This window comes from Triturus cristatus, chromosome 3_1, assembly GCF_964204655.1.
Source record: "Triturus cristatus chromosome 3_1, aTriCri1.1, whole genome shotgun sequence".
Classification (NCBI taxonomy): domain Eukaryota; kingdom Metazoa; phylum Chordata; class Amphibia; order Caudata; family Salamandridae; genus Triturus; species Triturus cristatus.
In genome coordinates, this window is record NC_140583.1 from 230472750 (window position 1) to 230495140 (window position 22391).

General features: G+C 47.5%; 1 protein-coding gene across 5 annotated transcripts in view; it reads left to right on the top strand.

The window, feature by feature from the left end:
* SLTM (SAFB like transcription modulator) overlaps window positions 1–20649 on the top strand; it is a 280914-nt gene extending 260265 nt beyond the window's left edge. For all 5 annotated transcript variants that reach the window (XM_085643750.1, XM_085643749.1, XM_085643748.1 and 2 more), the window contains one exon: window positions 19954–20649. In XM_085643750.1, coding sequence (XP_085499876.1) covers window positions 19954–20059 — 106 coding nt within the window. In that variant the 3' untranslated portion in view covers window positions 20060–20649. The remainder of the gene's footprint in view (window positions 1–19953) is intronic.
* The last annotated feature ends 1742 nt before the right edge of the window (window positions 20650–22391 follow it).

Genomic DNA, 22391 nt, shown 5'->3' on the forward strand with positions numbered 1-22391 from the left:
CTTCCCTTTGCTCATCCTGGGGGAGGAGATTTCTCACCTCACCCAGGATGTGCATTGTTGCAGGCCCGGGAGAGCAGGGGCTCTCCCACCCAGGGGTCCAGCAACGTGTCTGCTGTGTGGCAGCCTGGCAGCCTCAGAGCAGACGTGGATTGTAAGTTAGCTGTAAGGGGGCATCTCTAAGATGCCCTCTGGGGTGCTTAGTACATTAAATCCTACACTGGCATCAGTGTGGGTTCAATGTGCTGAGAAGTTTGATACCAAACTTCCCAGGCTTCAGTGTTGCCAATATGGTGCTGTGGAGCTCGTGTTTGACAAGCTCAGCACCATGTAGTCTTAAATGACAGCACTGCACTTAGTGCCCAGGAATGGACCCGGGTACTGTAGGGGCACAGGGCTCCTGCTCCTGTGCCCACACCATAGGCGCAATGCACCCAGCTAGAGGGGTGGCTGACATATGCCTTGGCAGTGTAGGTGATGGGCATGGTACACAGTGATGTGTGCCATGTCGACTTTGTTTTGTCCTGCACCCAGACACTCAGCCTGCAAGGGCAGTGTGTGTGTGTAAGGGTACAGGGCCTCTGAGGGTGGCACAATGAGTGCTGCAGCCCTTAGAGGCCTTCCCTGGCCACAAGGCCCTGGGTACCTAGGGTACCATTTACTAGGGGCTGACATGTGGCTAGGGTTTGCCAATTTGGAGTTTGTGTGGTTTAAGGAAGGAACATAGGCCCTGGGCACCTGATTGGCAGGAACCCAGGGTACACTCAATCGAAGTACATTCAGCAATTTAGCAAAAAGTGGGGGCATACCATGCAAGAAAGATGGCACTTTCTCACAAGAGGCCTTTAAGGAACCAGCAGTATGCGAGGCTTGACTCCCAAGAACTGAGAAGTATAAACATTCTTCAAAGGACCCTGCATACATCCAAGGGTCAGTACCAGCCGACTCCATAATTGCAGCAACGGCTAGGAAGAGGGCAAATGTGCCCACTAATGCCAGACCACCTCCAGACAAGGAGAGTTTGAGGATGTATCTCACATGGACAAAGGTGGAGAGAAAAGCAGCAATCCATAGGCGCATCGCAAACTCCAAAGTCCTGATCAACAGGCATGCTTACCAACACTGGGATGAAGTGGGGCAGCTCCTAAAACATCTACCAAATCCATACCAACAAAGAGTAGCTCACCTGGTAGAAGGCAAAAGCATGGCGAAAACATGCCTAAAATCTGCATTGGATGCTGCAGAAACATCGAGCAGACTAATGATAGGAGTGACTGAAGACACGCATGGCTCAATTTCAGGATTCAAGCTAGAGGTGCAAAGCAACATCCTGAATACACCGTTTAACAGAGAGCAACAGTTCAGCACACCAGTTGACGAAGCTCAAGGATGAGACAGCATGGTCCAGGGGAGCGCTACAGTTCAGAGGGATGAGAAGGGGCACACCCACGAGAAGGCCAGGTGGTAGAGGAGTCAACATGCCTACCACATCGCACCAGACTTTCCAGCAAGGCTACCAAGGAAACAACAAAGGCCAGCAGCAGCAGGGACAGCAGCAGAACTGGCAGTACCAGCCCCGGGGACCGTTCTTTCAAGAGCGAGGAAATGGACGAGGACAAACATGAAGGGTAGGCTAACAGCACTCATCCAAGTGACTTCACCAGGAAACAACCCCACCCTAGTAACACCTCTGGGTGGGCAGAAAAATATAAAGGAAAATTGCAGTCGAACGTTCAACAACAAACAGTACCTCGAACACTCAACACCAGTAGGGGGAAGAATTAGAAACTTCATCAAGGAATGGTGGAAGGTCACATCGGAATATTGGATACTAAACTTCATACAATACGGCTACTGTATAGTTAAAAAGACAACCTCCGACAAGAAAACCAAGAAAAGCACACTCAAATGAGCTCTCGCTCTTGCAACTGGAGGCGCAAGAACTGCTCAGAAAGGAGGCAATAGAGGTGGCGCCGCAAAACCAAAGCAACAAAGGGATTTACTCAACTTACTTCCTGGTGCCAAAGGTGGACGAAACACTAAGACCTATCCTTGATCTAAGGTTTCTGAACAAATTCATAAAAAAACAGATTAAAGATGACTTCCCTACAAGAGATAATACCACAACTACAAGGACACTTCATGGCTACTATAGATTTGAAGGATGCATACATCGCAATCAACCACAAACACAAGTGCCTGCTAAGGTTTGTAATCAACCAAAGCCACTACCAGTTCATAGTACTGGCATTCGCGCCTAAAATCCGCACCAAGGGTGTTTACAAAATGCCTAGCAGCTGTCGTGGCACACCTACAAAGGCATGGAATACACGTATACCCCCAACTCGACGACTGGCTCGTAAAAACAAGTTTGTACAGCCAATGCAAACTACACATCCAGCAGGTCATACTAACGCTGACACGACTGGGTTTCTCTATCCATTGGGAGAAATCGTTAACAGAACCAGAGCAAATAAAGATATTCTTAGGAGCATATAGACACCAGGCAGGCCAATGTGCGCCCCAGCTGGAAGAGAACATTGGCGATACCGAAGGAAACAAGTCTGTGCCGCAAGGGGCAAGTTCTGACAGTGAGGACTGTGACCAAGCTGATGGGAATCATGGCGTTGTGCATTCACCTAGTCCAAAATAATAGACTACACATGAGGTCATTCCAGGAATGGATACAGCAGCAATGGTCACAGGCAACTGGGAGTTGGGAGGATGTAGTGGGTGTCACACACGCAGTGCATCAGGAAATAGCGTGGCGGAACAAAAAAAACATATCCCAGGGAATACCATGCACACAACCAACTCCAATAGTGACCATCACGACTGACTCCTCCCAGCTGGGGTGGGGCGCACACATGAACAAGCTCAAGGTGAGGGGGCTATGCTCGCAACAGGATGTGTTCACGCACATCAATTACCTGGAACTAAAGTGTTCCTAGCCTTAAAAGCTTTTCAAAAGGAGCTCTACGGAAACCGGGTGTTGATCCAAACGGACAACACCACAACCATGTTCTACATCATCAAACAAGGAGGAACACAGAAGCGCTATCAGGGCTAGCACAGGAGCCTAGTCCTGATTGGGCAGGGCCTCCCATCTTCAAGATGGCGAGCGCCCGGAGATGTGCTTCACCTCGCCTCCCCCACCTGAGGGGTGGGGTTGGCAGGCTGGCACATCCCCTCCTTATTTGGGGTTTCCGGCCAGTCTTCCTGCCAGAGTGGTGGTTAGAACCAATGGGGGCCAGTTTGCTAGGTACAGCAAGTAGCCTGGGGAAGCTCAGAGGCAGCATCCCTTTGAAGCTTCCCCCTGTCCATCCTGGGGAGGAGACCTAGCACCTCGCCCAGGATGTGCATTGTTGCAGGCCCAGGAGAGCGGGGGTCTCCTACCCAGGGGTCCAGCAACATGTCTGCTGTGTAGCAGCCTCCCAGACCAGACATGGATTGTAGGTTAGGTTTCAGGGGGCATCTCTAAGATGCCCTCTGTGGTGCTTGGTACATTAAATCCCACACTGGCATCAGTGCGGGTTTAATGTGCTGAGAAGTTTGATACCAAACTTCTCAGTGTTGCCATTATGGTGCTGTGGAGTTCGTGTTTGACGAGCTCTCAGCACCATGTATTCTTAAATGGCAGCACTGCACTTAGTGCCCAGGAATGGACCTGGGTACTGTAGGGGCAGCTACTGTGCCCACACCACTGGCATAGGGCACCCAGCTAGAGGGGTGGCGTATGTGTGCCAGGACAGTGTAGGTTGCGGGCATGGTACACAGAAATGTGTGCCATGTCAACTTTGTTTCGTCTTGTACCCAGACACTCAGCCTGCAAGGGCAGTGTGTTTGTGTTGGGGTACAGGGCCGCTAAGGGTGGCAAAATAAGTGCTGCAGCCCTTAGAGGCCTTCCCTGGTCACAAGGCCCTGGGTACCTAGGGTACCATTTACCTGATTGGCAGGAGTCCAGGGCACTCAAAGAACATTCAGCAAAAAGTGGGGGCATACCGTGCAAGAAAGGTGGCACTTTCTCACACCATGGTGGAGCTTGGCAAATGTCTTGAATCGGTGTCTTGGCCAGAAACGCAATGGTTGCTCCCTTCTTTGAGTGCGCATGAGCTGCTCCTTGGAACAGTTGCCCAGCTTGTTTGTGGCATAGTTGTATGGTTTGTGCAATCCATTGGGTAATGTTTTTTTTGGTAACTGGCAGTCCCAAAAAACTGCTTGCGAAGGAAAGAGTTGCTTTGTCTTTTCTATATAGTGCATCACTGCCCTCCTGGCGTCCAGTGTGTGCAGTGCTCCATGCTGGTGGTTGGTTTTTGGAAAAAAACTAGGCGTTTGGATTGTTTGGTTGATGTGGAACCGAGACACCACCTTTGCATAAGTAAGTGAGTAATGCTTTATTGTACATGGTTATTTAAAAACTTTACAATGTAGAAAAGGGTTCAATTAATAAAACAAAGGTAAAGTTCATACATATTAAAACAATAGAACCAACAGTAAAAAGCATACTGAAATAGCAGCCTCAAAGTTAAAATTAAATAGTACAGTTCGACAGCCTTTTTTGCGGTCTAAGATGTGCAGGAGGTTGATCCTTGTTACCAGCAAGATGAAAATGTAGTAAAGTGCCTGTGCAACAAGAGCATTTAAAAAAAGTGCCACTTCAGTTTAAACATATTCAAGTCAAGTCAAAAGAACTTTATTTCGGAGAAAATCTCCATAAAAGGTACATAAAATTGAGTATAAAAACATTTAAAACCATACATTAAGTAAAAAGTAGTAGTTAAAAGAATTGCAACATTAATGCACCAGGACAGCTAGATGTCTGCTAATTACATAGAGTCATGTACCATTTAACACAGTGCAAGATTAATCATGTTAGCATTTTCAAATACCGTTTTCGCTTATGCCATAAAGCCCCCAGAAATTTGGCCACAGCAAACACAATGTGGACAGCCATTTCACTCTTGAGAATTCTGAAGGCTTCATGACACCTGGTAAAACCCAAATTCCTACAGACGGGAATGATCAATTTTCTGCGCGCCTCGGTATAGCCCGGACAAAAAAATATAATATGCAGCTCAGTTTCATCGCTTACTCTGCATGCCGGGCAAATACTGGGTGTCGACACAGACCAGTGGCTAGTAAGTGCACGAATTGGCAAAGACCCGTGCCTCCATTGCAAATAGAGCTTCCTAATTATTACAGGATAAACATTGTCCAGGATTGATTCAAAGCTGTAGGTATTTTTAATGTAAAGGAATTGGTGCGTTAAAGACCCTGGAGATTTTGAAGGTCGGAATGCGGGAGCCTTAGAATTATAATACAATTTGGTTAGAGCTTTTTTAGAAAGCCTGGGGCAAGCATCCAGGGGGTCGTTCCAAAGTGCATCAAGGCCTAAGCCCACCAGACTGTTCCTTACAAATTTAAGCCAGGCAATGTTCCCCGAGTTTGGAAAACTAAGGACTTCCTGCAAGCCCTGTCTGTAATGAATCAATTCGGGCACCGCCCACAATCTACGCCAATAGATCACAGGGCGAAGTGCCAATTCTTCTTCCAGGGGTCTAATGCCTAGGTCAAGTCTTAAAGGCACTAAGGGTGTACTTGGAGGAAGGGCTACTAGACACCTAAGAAACCTGTTCTCCTCTTTTGACAGACTAGCCAAGACTTTATGACCCCATAATTCACTACCATATATGACGGCTCCTCTGGCTTGCACCCTGTAAATGTGGAGGGGAGGGCCTATGGGTTTGAGGGTCGACCTATTCTTCCCCACCATCCTTAGTATCCCACCCACATGTTGCACTAGTTTCATCTTTACTTTCTCCTGGTGCGGACCCCACCCCAATTCCTCATTGAGGGTAACACCAAGATATTCAAAGGTGTTGACTCGAGTGTGTTGTTCCCTATGCGTGGGATGCGGTGGAACCTGGGTGGCGGATTGAAGGCCATAAATTTTGTCTTTAGGGTGTTTATCTCTAATCCATGCTCTCTACAAAAGTCCCCGAATCCATCCAACACACGCTGGATTCCCATCGGCGACTTGGAGAGAAGGAGGGTATCGTCCGCAAACATAATTGCCGGAACCCTCCTTCCCGCCAGCTTTGGGACGTCGGAATCGGGGACCCTGTTGAGGTGATCAATAACACCGTTGACAAAGAGGCAGACTAGGGTTGGTGCGAGTACACACCCCTGTCTTACCCCTCTGTCAACGGGAAACTTATTTGATAGAGCACCCTGCCTACCACACCTCACTCGAGCATAGGTGTTGGTGTGGAGGCGGATGATCATTGTCAAAAGATCAGCTGGCACCCCAGCTTTCGCCAGCACTTCCCAGAGCTTACCGCGTGGAACCAGGTCGAAGGCTGCCCTTAAGTCCACAAATACAGTATAGAGACTGCCACCCTCCAGCTGTATTGTTTTCCAGTATAAAAGGGACAGCCTAAAGACCTGGTCTATGGTGGAGGTCTTTTGGCGAAACCCGGCCTGAAGGGGGCTCAAAATGTCCCTGTCTTCGATCCAGTCCAAGAGACGATCCAGCAGAAGCCTCGCGAAGAGCTTCTGAGGGACGTCTATCAGACTGATTGGTCTGTAATTAGCAGGGAGTAAAGGTGAGCCCCTTTTAAAAATAGGCACAATCTCCGCCCCGAGCCAAGTTGGAGGGACCGCCATACCGTGGGTGATGGCATTAAACCGTACCAAGAGGTAGGGTGCCCAAATTCTGACCTCATGCTTTAGGAGATCACCTGGGAGCTTGTCAAGACCTGGTGCTTTTCCTGAGGAAAGGCGAATGATTGCCATTTCCAGTTCCTCCAAATTGAAATCTTCCATCTCAAAAGAGTTATCAGTGGTTAGGGCAGCTAGTGCCCCAGCCTGAGTTCCTAGTTGGTCCAGCCCAGCCGCACTGTAGAGCAATGAAAAATGTTCCTCCCATACTTCAGGGGCAATATTTCCCTCTATAGCCATAACAGGCTCAGCTGAGCCATGTTTGACTATTTGCCAAAATTTCCTTGGATCTCTAGTTTTAAGTGCAGTTGTCATTTCTGCCCAGTTCTCCCAGTCGATTTTGGCATTTTCAAGGAGGAGCTTGTAGGCGACCCGCTTTTCCCTAATTACCGAGGAGGCCTCCTTATTTTTAAATGCCCGGAGAAGGTCTTTCTTAGCTTTCCTGCAGCTGGCATTGAACCATGAGGCTCTTTCTCTCCTCACTTTCCTGTCCCAGACCACAGGGTTCAATACCTCGGCGAGATTATTGCAGAGGGTCTGGTGGATGTCCCCAAGGGAGAGGCACCCATCAGACGAGGGCAGTTGTGGGAGAAGTCTTCCCACTTTTTCAAGGGCTAATGCCACTAGCTCATAGATGGTCCTTATGCAGTTCGGTTTCTCTAAGAGTTTGTCCCACCTTATTCTTCGCCTATTGCTAGATAAGGTAAGACTTGGGGGACATACTCTTATTTCCTGGAACAGCAGCATTAAAAAATCCGTCAGCAGCTAGTGAGAGGATTAGGGCATTGTGGTCGCTGTCGAACCTGGGGGCTATTTTAAAATCTAGGACCAGTTTCCAGTCCTGAAGTTTGATCATTATGTAATCTATCCGGGACTCCTGGCCTGGTCTGTTAAAGGTTGGTTGCGGAGGTATGTCCCCTTGGAACCTGCCATTGCAAGCTCTAAGTGAGTTTGCAAGGGTCATTGTTATAACGAAGTAGGAGTGGTGTTGATGACCTAACTGGCGGACCCGCAATACTTGGGATATCCCAGAGATCATCCTCCTCACTACTAAGCCCATCTAGGTGGATCGGGAATGGTTCATACTGGATGTTGAAGTCGCCTCCAACCAGGAGTGTTCCTGAACCAGAGAGGGAATCAAGGAATATCACTAAGTCCTCCATTGTCCCTGAAGTGCCTGCGACTCCGACCGGTCTGGAATATGCATTTACCAAGGTCGGGCCCATCCCAGTGGGCCAACGTAGGACCACACACAGGATGTCAAATGAGTTTGTTTCTACCATCTCGGCCATACAGCCAAGATGGGAGCCAATCCATATTGATAAACCACCAGACGGACGTCCCTTCCTTCCCCATCTGGCTGGGACGTTAAAAGTTGCAAACCCAGGGTAACAATGGTTTTCTCTGGCCCACGTCTCTTGAAACATGCATATATCATATTCCTTAATGAAAGTTTCCCATTCACTACAATCTAGCTTATTAGGCAACCCAGCAACGTTCCACGATAGGATTTCTAGTGACCTCAGAACCCTATCTGTGGTCATAGCAATCTCGTCCGGAGTGCTTTGTGCTGGCCCCAAAGGGGCGCAACCCCCTATATCATAGCGTTCCTTGGCTGATAAAACCTGTGTCGAATGAATCTGTCTTGGCAAACAGCCACCCTGCGCCTTTTTCCTCTCCGCCCTAGATACGGGACGGTAGGGATTTGTAGCTAATTCTTCTGCAAACACAAACGTGTTCATAGGGCGCTGTGTGGGTGTCAGATGGAGGCAGAGCTAGCCCAGGAGTGGTGGAATGTTGCGGGGAAAAAATCTGCGGTGGAGGAGTCAGATCAATGTCCACAGCCTGGTGCTCCAAGGTACTGGGCCCATTGTTGGAGGGACTCCTCTGTCAATCTCAGTCATCGTCTCCTGATATTTGCGTTACAAAAAAGAAAAAAATATGATTAGTCCTTTTGACAATTCGGGTCTCCCTGTGGTGTGGTCAATGTTGTTCAGTATAGTTCAAAGTGGCAGATTGCTTTCAGCACTGTCCTCCACGAGTGAAAATCAAGGCTTGGCAAAGGGTGACATAAAGGATGGGGAAAATTAAGAGAACTGGGGTTTTGGCGCATCAGATTGAATTGGGCCACAAGATGCAGCATGTTCTTCCTCACCAAATGACTGGAGCAGGGCCTGAGCTGTATAGAAGCAATCGTTGGTTGGAACAGGCTAGAACTTCGTGCAAGCACGCTTTGAATCTCAATACTAAAGAGGCTGATGTGATTGGGTGCGGTGTTCCTGGGCGTTCTCAGCAGATGGTTTGGTCGAGTCTGCATGATACTTATCCAGTATTGGGGTATCTTTCATAGATTCACATGTCTGAATCATTCCCCGTTGCCGAGGCAGGAGTCCCGGTAAATAAACAGTTGTGCCAAAAGTGTTAGTAGTAGGTCCAAAGAAAAGGCCTAAAGCCTAGATCTTAGCAGCCTATCTACCTCATTATGCAAAAGAACCAAGAATTTGGTAACAACCAATCAGACACCAGGACCCTTCTAGAACCCTCTCAGCAGAGCCAGTTGTCAGATTTTCACCACACGTCGTGTGGAAGGGAGTCTCCCCGTATGCCACTTAGTTTTCAACTTTCTTCAGCATGTCTGACAAGAAGGCCTTGTTCAAGTCCTGCAGAACCTGCGCCAGGAAGAGAGTCCATGTTGATGATCAACATTTGGATTGCATCTACTGCCTCTACCCCAAACATGAGGCAAAAGATTGCAAAATTTGCCGCACCTTCCCTACCAAGACTCTTGGGGATAGGGAGGCGAGAGTGCTATTGTGGCCTAAATCCTCTTCGGCTGAGGAGGATGACAGAGCCTCTACTTCTAGCAAGAGAGCTAGATCGCATGACAGCTCTTCCAGTGAAGGGAAGAAACGCCATAAATCTTCCCATTCTACTTCTGATTCTGTTCAGAGGAGTTCCATCATTTCCTCTGAATCAGCGCACTCTCCTCAGGATTCTGCGCTGTGAGTAAAAGCCTTTCAAAGTCTCTGGCTTTCTCTCAGTCAACTATTTGTCACTTCTTCTACTCCTTAATTGACGGAAACCATCTCGACGACGTCCATTACCTCTCCTATTCTGCCGACGAGGATTACTATCCTGTCAAAAAAGCCCGTCGTCGAGGGATCGTCGACTAGGTCATCGTCAAACCATATCAACGACTATGCCGTCGATGAAGCTGTCGTCGAAGAGATGTGTCAACGAAGATCTCGTCATCGAAGGTCCCGTTGACGATTCCGCCAGCGAAGAACCGGTCGACGTCGAACCCGTCGGCGAAGATCCCGTCTGACGATCCCATCGACGATGGCCTAGTCAACGATGGACACTAAAAGCCTGTTGACATCAAAAGTAGCCACTGAGAGCCCATCGACGATGTCAGGAGATTTGCCTGTTCCGTCTACGACATCTACAATGGCGCCCTCTCATTCCACTCCTATTTCCGCCAGGAGTTTTCCACTAAAGACTTTTCAGAGGCACGACTGTAGCGCTATATCACCGCTTACTCCCTCACATCTCTTTGAAACATATGTGCAGGGCGAGGATGATGACTGAGGATGACTAGGAGGAAGGGCCCTTTGGAATTGCTCGCCATCCTTCTGAACTGCACATCGAATGTCAAGATGAGGAAGAGGACAATTATCAAGAGGACATTATCGTCCCGCATCATAAACCCTACTATAAACAACCTCGTCAGAGCGATTTGTCACATCTGTTTAACTCTGATTCAAGACCTGCAAGCCATGCTTGCAGATTATATACTGCGTTTTCCACCGCAGCCTGTCATTCCGCAGGTTCCGCTAACTGCGCCGCTTCCGGACCCTTTACCTGTGCCTGAGGATCCAGTCCCAACGCCTCAACTTCCTGATCCTCCACAGGATCCGCGTCAAGCTCAAGATTCAAGCTGAGGAAGAAGTCGAAGAGGGTGAACTACCAGATCCAGCAGATCCTTGGGATTCATATATAATACATATGCCTTCGCCACCCACCCCTCTACCATCTGATTGCCCCAGAGGATATAGGGGGGTTTCATAATCTTATGCAGCGGGCTGCGACCAGGTTCCACTTGCCGGTTACCATTGAACAGGCTGGCTGCTTGCAGATTATATACCGCGTTTTCCACCGCAGCCTGTCATTCCGCAGGTTCCACTAACTGCGCCGCTTCCGGACCCTTCCGGAGGATATAGGGGGGTTTCATAATCTTATGCAGCGGGCCGCGACCAGGTTCCACTTGCCGGTTACCATTGAACAGGCTGACTGTTTTCTCCATGATTTTAAGGAGTCAAGGGAGGTCACCAGAGCTATCCCAATCATCGACTAAATTTGGATGGAAGGAATAAAAATTATGAAAAATCCTGCATCTGTGCCAGCGGTGCTTCCGCGGATAGACAAAAAATACCGTGCTCCGGCCAATAGTCCTTCCTGTCTCATTGGCCATCCTCGGCCAGATTCGGTAATCTCACAGGCAGCCCAACAAAAATCTACGAATCCGGCAGCACCTATTACTACACCCCCGGATAGGGAGGAGCGACGCCTGGATTTAATTGGCAAGAAATTTTCCACAATGGCAGCTGCATCCATCAGAGCGGCCAACTCGCTAGCGATAATAGGGTGTTATGACTGGCAGATGTGGTCAGAAATGGCAAGCTTTGAGCTCATTCCGGAGGACAACAGACAAGGACGCTCAGAAGGTTTTGTTGGAGGGTGAGCGTGCAGCGTCCGAGACTATCGACTGCGCTTTGGATATAATACTAATTTCCTGTTCCTCTCCAGGTTCAGGTGTGTTCGGCGCTTGGAAGTCCGATGCCCCCTTCTGTTTCGGGCGTAGTCTTCGGCATGCTGTAGAATTTTAGCTTTCCGTCGAAGTCTTTCTTGCGTTGCAAGATGTTAGATATTTCGGCCTCAAGCCTCTTTCATTTCCATCTCTGCCGCGTGATCAGCTTCGAGGGCCTCGACCTTCCTCTTCGCGGTTGTCGACGTTTAAGTCAAACTGTCTCGGGCCTTCGCCTTTCGACAGAGGCCTCTTTTTCTTGGCTGCTCTTCGGCGCCTTTCCCTTGTCTTGGGATTTCGCCGTCTGGGGCCCTTCTCAGAGGATCCGACGGTCTGCTTGTCCTTGGATGCAGTAGTCTACGTCGAGTGCTTCGACGGACCTGCTCCTTGCGAGGACTTTGCCTCACTTTTGCGAGTATCAGTGGAGTGTTTAGGGTTCGACGACTCTTACCTCCTTTGATGTTTTCTTTTTGACCTCGACGACCACGACGTCTTCTGGTCCTTCTGCTACGTTGTCTTCCTCTCCGCTGGAGAGTTCCAAATCTCGGAGCGATGGGGGCGTCCCCTGCCCCTGCATGTTGTAGTTTGCTCTTCTCGGTCTCTCCCTTACTCAGTCTTCGGGGTGAACGCTGCAGGGGGGGGGGGGTGGGGGAAAGCGTATGCAAATGTCTTTGACCAACTTGTCCATAGCGCATTACCTTGTGACGAATGGTCTGGTTGTCTGGATGCGAAGTGTTGGCATTTTGGTGTGTTGCAAATAAGTATTTGCTGTGTACCCCACTTCCAGAATACTTTCAGTAAATCCTGATGGCTGACGTCTCCCTGCTGAGCCAGTCTGCTTCCACATGTCCTTTCCTGGGAGAGATGTATTGCTAGTAGGTCTATTCTCCGTGCAATGGCCCATCTCCATATCTCCTGTGCTAGCCCTGATAGCGCTTCGGACTGTGTTCCTCCTTGTTTGATGTAGAACATGGTCGTGGTGTTGTCCGTTTCGATCAACACCATGTTTCCGTACAGCTCCTTTTGAAAAGCTTTGAAGGCTTTGAAGGCTAGGATGTGAGAAAGTGGGTTTCTGTTGCAGTAACCCCCCCTTTTTTTTGCCTAATAGCTGATGCACTTTTCCTTGTTGTGCCCTGGGCTCCTGCCAATCAGGTGCCCAGGGCCTATGTTCCTTCCTTAAAACACACAAACTCCCAATTGGCAAACCCTGGCCACATGTCAGCCCCTGGTAAATGGTACCCTAGGTACCCAGGGCCTTGTGACCAGGGAAGGCCTCTAAGGGCTGCAGCACTCATTGTGCCACCCTTAGAGGCCCTGTACCCTTACACACACACACTGCCTTTGCAGGCTGAGTGTCTGGGTGCAGGACAAAACAAAGAGTCGACATGGCACACATCTCTGTGTGCCATGCCCATTACCTATACTGCCAAGGCATATGTCAGCCACCCCTCTGGCTGGGTGCCTTATGCCTATGGTGTGGGCACAGGAGCAGGAGCCCTGTGCCCCTACAGTACCCAGGTCCATTCCTGGGCACTGTAAGTACAGTGCTGCCTTTTACAAGTACATGGTGCTGAGAGCTCGTCAAACACGAACTCCACAGTACCATAATGGCAACACTGAAGACTGGGAAGTTTGGTATCAAACTTCTCAGCACATTAAACCCACACTGATGCCAGTGTGGGATTTAATGTACTAAGCACCCCAGAGGGCATCTTAGAGATGCCCCCTTACAGCTAACCTACAATCCACGTCTGCTCTGAGGCTGCCCAGGCTGCCACACAGCAGACACGTTGCTGGACCCCTGGGTGGGAGAGCCCCTGCTCTCCCGGGCCTGCAACAATGCACATCCTGGGTGAGGTGAGAAATCTCCTCCCCCAGGATGAGCAAAGGGAAGCTTCAAAGGCATGCCGCCAGTTGGAGTTTCCCCAGGCCACTGCAACCCCCCACTCTGGCAGGAAGCTTGGCCGGAAACCCCATACAAGGACAGGGGATGTGCCAGCCTGCCCACCCCACCCCTCAGGTGGGGGAGGCGAGGTGAAGCACATCTCCGGGCTCTCGCCATCTTGAAGATGGGAGGCCCTACCCTATCAGGATTAGGCTACTGCCCTCCTCCCACAGGAGAGAGGCAGGATAGGGGGTGTACCCACCCCAGGACAAGGACCCATTGGTCCCTGGCCTTCACCTACCTGTAACGCCCCTAAATCTAGTATTTAGGGGCCCCCTGAACCTTCCTTCCCCAGATCCCAGATTCGAAACTACAAGAAGAGCAAGAAGAACAAAGACCTGCCCTGCAGCTGCTAAAAAGAGGAAGACACCAACTGCTTTGGCCCCAGCCCTACCGGCCTGTCGACCCTCGAACCTGCTCCTGCTCCAGCGCGGCATCTCTTGTGGCCAGCAACCTCAAAAACCCCAGAGGACCTGGCTACCTTTGAACTCTAAGGCCCCTGGGACTCCCATGAGTAGAGGCTCTACTCAGAAACCTATCTCTAACCCCTGGCAGCAGCCCGGAACCGCGAACCCAGCACACTCTGCACCAGCCAAGCCTGGCCAGTGCCGGAGTGAACAAAGACCCTGAGGACGACCCCACGGCGACTGTGACCCCGAGTCCGGCACCCAAGGACCCCCCTCGACATTCCGGAAGAAGTCTGCAGCCTCAGGACAGAGTGCCACCCCAACCGCGATCAACAAGAGGGTAAGATTCCCGACATCAAAAGGCACCCCTGCACCCGGCGCCCTGCGGCCCCCTGTGCCCAATCCCGGGGTACCCACCTAACCTACAACTACCCCACTTACCTCTCGAAGTGGTGGTGGCATCTGAAGCATCCTCATCCCCGAGCTTGCAGCCTTTTTCCAAACCGGAATATTCCCATTGACTTCCATTGAGCGCCCGAAGGCTCAAAAGCACCCTGCACCCAGCCGCCCGAGTGGCCCTGGCAGTGCACTCTCTACACTAACCTACGTCCCCACTTGCCCTGAGTAAGTGACCAGGAGCCCAGCTCCCACAGCCGCGTGGCTTGCCAGACAGCAGCCACCAACCAAGGCCCCCCTAGCCCTCATAGGATAACATTGGGCCTAACTCTCTCTGCACCCGGCCGTCCTGAAACCGCTGAGGGTGAACCAACTGTACCTACCTGACACTGGGGGACCCCTGAGTCCATGCCCGGAATTTCAACTCTACCAGTCGAGTACTTACCCTTAAACCGCTAACTTCGTTTTCCTCATAGGGTAACATTGACTGACTTTTTCTTCAAAAATCTTCTAAGTGTGAACTTTTCAAAACTGCAAAAATTCACCAAAAATCAGCCAAGTGACAAAAACGAATTTACTCACCTGCTCCTAGGTGAGCTCCCAGTGCTGGATCTTGGTGCCCAGCCCTGACTCTGAAAAGTGTTCACAACTATACTTACCTCTAACTCATTTTTCTCCCATAGGAAACCATTGTCTGCTTTTCTGTGAAATTTCTTCTAAGTGTCTACTTTTGCAAATTTGAAATATTCTTTTAAAATCGTACCATTTCTGCAAACGAAATTACTTACCTGCTTTTGATAAGGACCCCAGTCCTGGGTCTAGGCACCCAGTCCTGGATTACTAAAGTAAACGATAAAGTACTCTACCTGCAATTTGAATTTCTTGCCATAGAGATCCATTGAATGTTTTCTGTGAAATATTTTCTAAGTGCTAACTTTTGAAATAGCCAAATATTATTTAAAAATCATTACAGTTATTAAGTCGACTTTCATCACTTGATTCTGAATACTGACCCCAGGCTGGTTCTAGGAGCCAGACCTGGAATTCCAAAAGTAATCTGAAAAGTAATTTATTACAAATAACCTGAATTTACCATTGAGCTCAATGCATTGTTATGTTTAGGAAATAGGATTGTTTATTGCAACCAACTGTGACTGTTTACACAAATTTATTGCCTAAGACAAAAGTATTTATATTCAACCTCTCATTCTGAGAAAGTATATTTTTACTCCCTTTGTGGTTCTAAAAATAAAACAAGCATATATTTTATATATATAAATCATTGGCCTAGAGTTCAGTTATTGAGTGTGTGAAACCATTTGCTGACTGAGTGTGTACAATAAATGCTTTACACTGTCCTCTGGTACTGCCTTACTGCTCGACCAAGCTACCACTTTTGAGAGTAAGGTCATACCTAACTTTGACCTCTATCAGCCTCTGGGGGACTGTGGACTCTGTACACCCTGTACCTATTAGGGAACAGTATATACAGAGCCACTTTCTCACATAGGAACACTGTTTTTAGTTCCAGGTAATTGATGTGTGTGAACACATCCTGTTGCGAGCATAGCCCCCCTCACCTTGAGCTTGTTCATGTGCGTGTCCCACCCCAGCTGGGAGGCGTCAGTCGTGATGGTCACTGTTGGAGTTGGTTGTGTGAATGGTTTTCCCTGTGATGTTTTTTTCGTTCCGCCACACTATTTCCTGATGCACTGCGTGTGTGACACCCACTAGATCTTCCCAACGCCCAGTTGCCTGTGACCATTGCTGCTGTATCTATTCCTGGAATGACCTCATGTGTAATCTAAATTTTGGACTAGGTGAATGCACAACGCCATGATTCCCATCAGCTTGGTCACCGTCCTCACTGTCAGAACTTGCCCCTTGCGGCACTGACGTGTTTCCTTCAGTATCGCCAATGTTCTCTTCTTGCTGGGTAACACGTTGGCCTGCCTGGTGTCTGTCTCTGCTCCTAAGAATATCTTTATTTGCTCTGGTTCTGTTGACGATTTCTCCCAGTGGATAGAGAAACCCAGTCGTGTCAGCGTTAGTATGACCTGCTGGATGTATAGTTTGGATTGGCTGTACAAACTTGTTTTTACGAGCCAGTCGTCGAGTTAGGGGTATACGTGTGTTCCATGCCTTTGTAGGTGTGCCACGACAGCTGCTAGGCATTTTGTAAACACCCTTGGTGCGGATTTTAGGCACGAATGCCAGTACTATGAACTGGTAGTAGCTTTGATCACAAACCTTAGCAGGCGCTTGTATTTGTGGTTGATGGGGATGTATGCATCCTTCAAATCTATAGTAGCCATGAAGTTTCCTTGTAGTTGTGGTATTATCTCTTGAAGGGACGTCTACGTCACGAAGGACACCAAATGGTGGTATGTCGATGCCCATCTGGGCCACACAAAAAAGGCTACAATTCCGGACTCAACCACTTGATGGCGGAATAATGCACAGCATAGTGAATCCAGAAAGTCTTCAATCTTCAAAACTACACCAACAAGTAAAACTATACTTTATCCCTCTGGATGACATAGCCTTCTACGACAGCCTAGTGGAGAGCAGCCAGCAGCTGACGCTTTTGGGGTCTCCCTCTAAGAGGAAAAGGGGGAAACCTGCTTCATCTTAGAAACATTGGTCCCTGCTAACAAGGGCACACAATACCTTCTAATGCCTACCAAGCATTCTGGAGGAAGGCAAGGAAGCATTCAAAGAGCCCGCCTACTCGGCCAAGGGAGTACCACCAAGGGTCAAAGAAATACAAGCCTGCTTCCAAGGACCCTAAGTATATCCAAGGAAATACAGTGCCTGACTCCATTGTCACCACAGCAGGGAGGGTAAATGCCTTCTCGAACAGTGGACCACCTCCAGAGTAGGAAAGCAAACAAATGGATATGGTTGGCAGAAAAATGGATCGCAATAGCGCATCACCAAATCAAATGCCCTGCTGAACAGGTATGGCCACCAGCAATGGGATGACATAGAGGCGCTAATCAACAAGCTCACGGAAGAGGACAAGAAAAGGGCTAAAGCTATTGTCCAAGAAGGCAAAAACATGGCAAACACATGCCTTAAATCGGTGCTTGGCGCAGCAGACAAATGTGTTCAGGCAACACACTAAGAAGGCATGCCTGGCTACGAATATAGGGATTTAAACAGGAGGTTCAAATATCTATCTTAAACAGACCATTTACAGGAGTCACGATTTTGAAAGAAGGGCAAATTAAAGACTGCAAGAGCCATGTTAGCCCTGCAAAAGAGGTGCCTTCAAAATAGGAGGGTTTAACGGAAGAAAACCCACAGGAAGAGGGGCTTTTGCCCAAGGGCTGCAAATTTCTCATCAACAGGGCCAAGGTAACAGCCAACAAACCAGTCAACAGGCAGGATACCAGAACTGGCAACAGCCAAAGCAGCCCCCCAGAGGAAGGGGAGATGGATCAAGTTGACTCCTGCACGGGAAAGGACCCATGCACCTCACCAGTGGGAGACAGAATATCAATACCTACAACACTGTCAAAATATCACTACAAACAATTGGATATAAAATTTGATAGTTTACGGGTATTGCATAGAACTGACAGACACCACCAGCCTCCATATGCACCCCTTCTAGGACTGGATTTCCAACAATTGGTCACAGGGAGTTTGGGGGGGGGGGGGGACAAGACTAGTGGTTATGCAGAAAGTGCAATCAGAAGCTCAATGGTGGGCATACAAGAACATAACACATGGCAGACCTTTTAAAATTCAACTCCTTATGTGACTATCGTAACAGATGCATCCCTCCACGGATGGTTAACGCACTTCCGGCAACTGAAGATACAAGGCCAGTGGAGCGATTTCGACTCCATAAAACACATCAGTTACCTGGAGATGAACAGTACTCAAAGCATTGAAGGCGTCCCAGAAACACATTCGCAAGAGAACTCATGATTCAAACAGACAAAACCACCACAATGTTTTACCTCCACAAGCAGGGAGGTACGAAGTCATTCCCACTAAGCAAGTTAGCACAACAGATCTGGCAATGGGCAATTTCACAAGAAATCAATCTCCCAACAAACCTACCGGGAATATACAACACAACAGCAGGTCAACTGAGCAGGCAGGACTGCTCCCACAAGTGGGAATTGAAGCATAAGACGATGCAATACATCTTCAAACTCTGGGGAACCCCACAGATGGACCCGTTTGCTACAATACCGAACAAGAAATGCCAGTTCTTTGCCTCGGTTTCAACACCTGTCCAAAGGGAATGCCCTGTAGCTAGATTGGTCAAGTACATTTGGATAGGTTTTTCGACCAATACCGCCAATACAAAGAGTCCTAGAAAAAGCAAGACAACCAGGAACAAACCTAATCCCCATTGCTCCACAATGGGCCTGACAAACCTGGTACTAAAGTCTGCTAGAACTGTCCAAGGGGCAAATAATCACTCAAAGCAGACAAAGATCTACTAAGGAGGCCAAATCTTCCACCTGGAGGCAGCGATGGCCTGGCACCTGCATATGTTGAATTTGGCGACCTAAACTTGCCTTGGCGCACAATGAAGTCTAAGAGAAGGAAGAAAACAAACAAGGCAATGCTATGCTTTGAAGTGGAAGCAGTACACCACTTGGTGCACAGCAAACCACCTAATGGACTCCATCACCACACAAGAAACAGTGACCATATTCCTAACTTGCCTCCTAGATAGTCACATCAAGTACTCCAGCCTAAAAATACACCTTGTGGCCATCGTAGCTTAAACCAGAGGAAGATCATGCAAAAGCTTCTTCAGAGGACCTGTCATATAAAAAGATTCCTAGAATGGTCTAATTGTTAGCAAAGTCGTCCTCTTACTACAGCCTCCCTAAGAATGGACAAACCGCTACATAATCTAATGAACAGCATGTGAATCCAGAAAAGGATTCACAAAATGGTTACTTACCCGTAGGAGTAGTTTTGCAGCTTGAAGTTTTCTGGATTCACATGCAACCCACCCAGCCTCCCCTACAAGGAATATTAACAGGTGGGGAACCATAACTAACCATTCTCTAAAGTACCTTCCAAGATTACACACACAAAAAATCCGAAGATGGCTACTATGCTCAACAACCTCCAGGGCGCCGTCTGACATCCCACAGGGGACGTACCGGGCACCAAATAGTGGAGTATTATGGACCCAACCACTGGATGGCGGAATAATGCACAGCGTGTGAATCAAGAAAACTCTTCAAGCTGCAAAATTACTTCTACTGGTAAGTAACTATTTCGTTTATAAGGAAGTTTGGCAAACCCAGCCAATCTATGGCAGAATAATGCATGGCATGTGAAATCTAGAACAGCCTCTAGTATGAAAACTACTGCCTCATGTAGGTTACAACGTTACTGTATTTAATTTATTTAAAAATGAATGTGTAAAAGTTTACTTTGTGACCAATTCAGAAGGGCCTGATTTAGGCAGTGCTCACTAATTATACTCGTGTTTGCTTATTAGTCATGTATGATTGAATGATAGTCACATTGACGACAAAGCATTTTAGATCCAGCAGTTATGGTCCATTTTAAAAAATAGATTTGTGCTGGATAAATAGGGACTACATATCATATACAACTTCCTAAAGGCACGGTTTCATTTTGTATGTACTTGCTACAGTAAGTGTTTAACATTTTTTTTTTTTTTTTTTTTTTATTAGCACTTCGTCGATTAATAGAGCTGTACAAGTCGCCAACTCAATGCAGCGAGCAAGTGGCTCTGGATTCAAACCTTCATTTAAAAGTGGGCTTCAACGAAGATTTTAAAAGGCTAAGCAGCAGCTGTGCTTGGGTTTCAAGATAATTTATTGGAATCTAGTCACCTCTCCATGCCTGCATCAGGAATTGAATGGAAATCCTGCTTTGTCCTTTTGTTTTGCTTTTTTAATATTTTAACTTGATGATCATTTTTCCTCTTTGTTTCAGAGGCATTTTAATGGTTATGTTGTACTATCTCTGGTTTTGTATTGTTGGCCTACGTCTAGCCCTGCTCTATACACCATTGAGATTTTGTTTTAATACTGCAATACTTAATGCAATGTTGTAGGCAGATGTATTTCGGTAGCCACACTTAACATTCTCTTCAGCCTTTAGGTCGCTACTTGTAAACAAACTTTAATGGGTTTGTGATAACGAGAAGCTTTTGAATAAACTGCGTACATTTTAGAGAATTCATTCTTACATTTTTCTGAAGACGAATGCCTGTTTAGTCTAAATGTTTATAAGGCCGCTACATGAAGTACTTGCATATTGTCATTTTTTTGATTTCTTGAGCTTCTGTACAGTGACTATTTAACTCGTTTTTGAACTTTGTAGGGGAAACAATAAAACTGGTAAATTACCATTTGTACATATGATCTAGTTTTCATTTGATGGTTTTTCACATTTTAAGTTGCAATTCACTAATAGTACAACTTGTAGCCTTGTCTTGATGGCTGCAACTTTTTTTAGTTTGCTGTTTGCAGTATAGATATTTGGTGTTTAGAATTAAGGTTTTCATTTTACTTTGTGGTTTGAGATTACTGTAGCGTTAACTATGCTTGGAAGTAATAGACCACTGTCTAGGTCAATACAGAGAAAGGGGAAACGTCTAGGGAAGAGGGAAGAATTTGTTCGTCATTTACAGGTGACCATTAGCCACTGCTGCACTTGATCAATTTGTTACTGTTCAGTTGCTTTTCTGGATGCTTTCAGGTTCTTTGAACTTTTAATTCAATTTCAACACTTTCCTGCAAAGTGCCATTGGCAATCTGGTCCTGTTGAAAGTGTGAAAATGCAAGCTGGAACTGGTTGGCTCCCTGGTACTCCATAAACCTCACCAACAGCAAACTTCTCATTCGTAAGCAAGAAAGGATATGGAAAATCTCCCCCTTGACTTCCAAAGCAAAGGGCATGCTTAGGCATGTAAAAATTGCCGGGAGTAAGACCAGAAAACGTCCGCTATTACCGCATCTAGCAGACGCCAGGTGACACTTTAGCATGGACCTTGTCTGTCTTCCATGCCAGTTCTGCAATCTCACACAGACTGCACTCTACTCTAAAGTAATACTTCCAGTCACCCGCTAACGCTCTAGAAATCATACTTCTTTAAGCACACTGTGCAGGACTGCATGCTTCAGATAGTGTTTATCTCCCCAAATATCAACATGTTGATAAATTTTATCACAAAAGTGTCTTCACATAGCGAACATGTGCCCACAGGTTATAGCATATAGCCGGCACAGGCGTTGTAGTGTTTTTAAGTATATTCATATAGTTCTGAAAGACTGTGGATGCCCATTATTGGGTTGATAGCAGTAGTTTTGAAAGAGGCCAATTTTTAGTGCCAACCCGAATTGATGGCAATGATTGAGGATCAATGGCATAAGCGGATGTTTTGGTAGGCCAGCCTCCCAATAATCAATATTTGCTCCAAGGCGTAGGAAGGCCTGCCCTTTGACAGGAACCAGTCCCGTATTTGAAGCGGTACACCAAGCACTTCCTCCATGGTGGGAGAAGACTACTGTCCCTTTTGTGGGTTCATGGGTATAGCACGGTAGTGACAGCATATCCGTTTTTTGGAAATCGTAGCGTGATCAACACTGGGGTCACACAAATGGGGGGCCTACTGCCCGTCTCATGTAAACTTATCTAATACAAATCAATTTTTGGATCCTAGCACGTAGATCCCAAGCATGTGGTTTATACATGTGAAAGCCTAATCCGACATTCCTGAGACTGAGATAGTGAACTGAGGAAAAGGGGTGTATTATATGGTTTAATAGTTGTAGGAAGCTACCTTTTTATGATGTACCAAAAAGGTATGTTGTGCAGAGTCAAGGTAGTGCTTTAGCAATCCCAAGGTGCTCTTCTTGGGGGTAGTGTGGTCGAGCAGTCTTTGGCTTATCAGAGAAGTGTTGTACATCCACAAATAAACACAATAGTCAATAAATTATGCATGACTCATTAAGCAGATCAACACAATTTCTAAATGGAACACACAACCCGTTTGAGGCGTGTGCTGTAGATACACATGCTTTGCATACTCCTGCCATCTAGTGTTGGGTCTGGATGTTTGCAAGTTGTTTCTCTGAAGTCTTTCCTAGTCACGAGGTAAGGT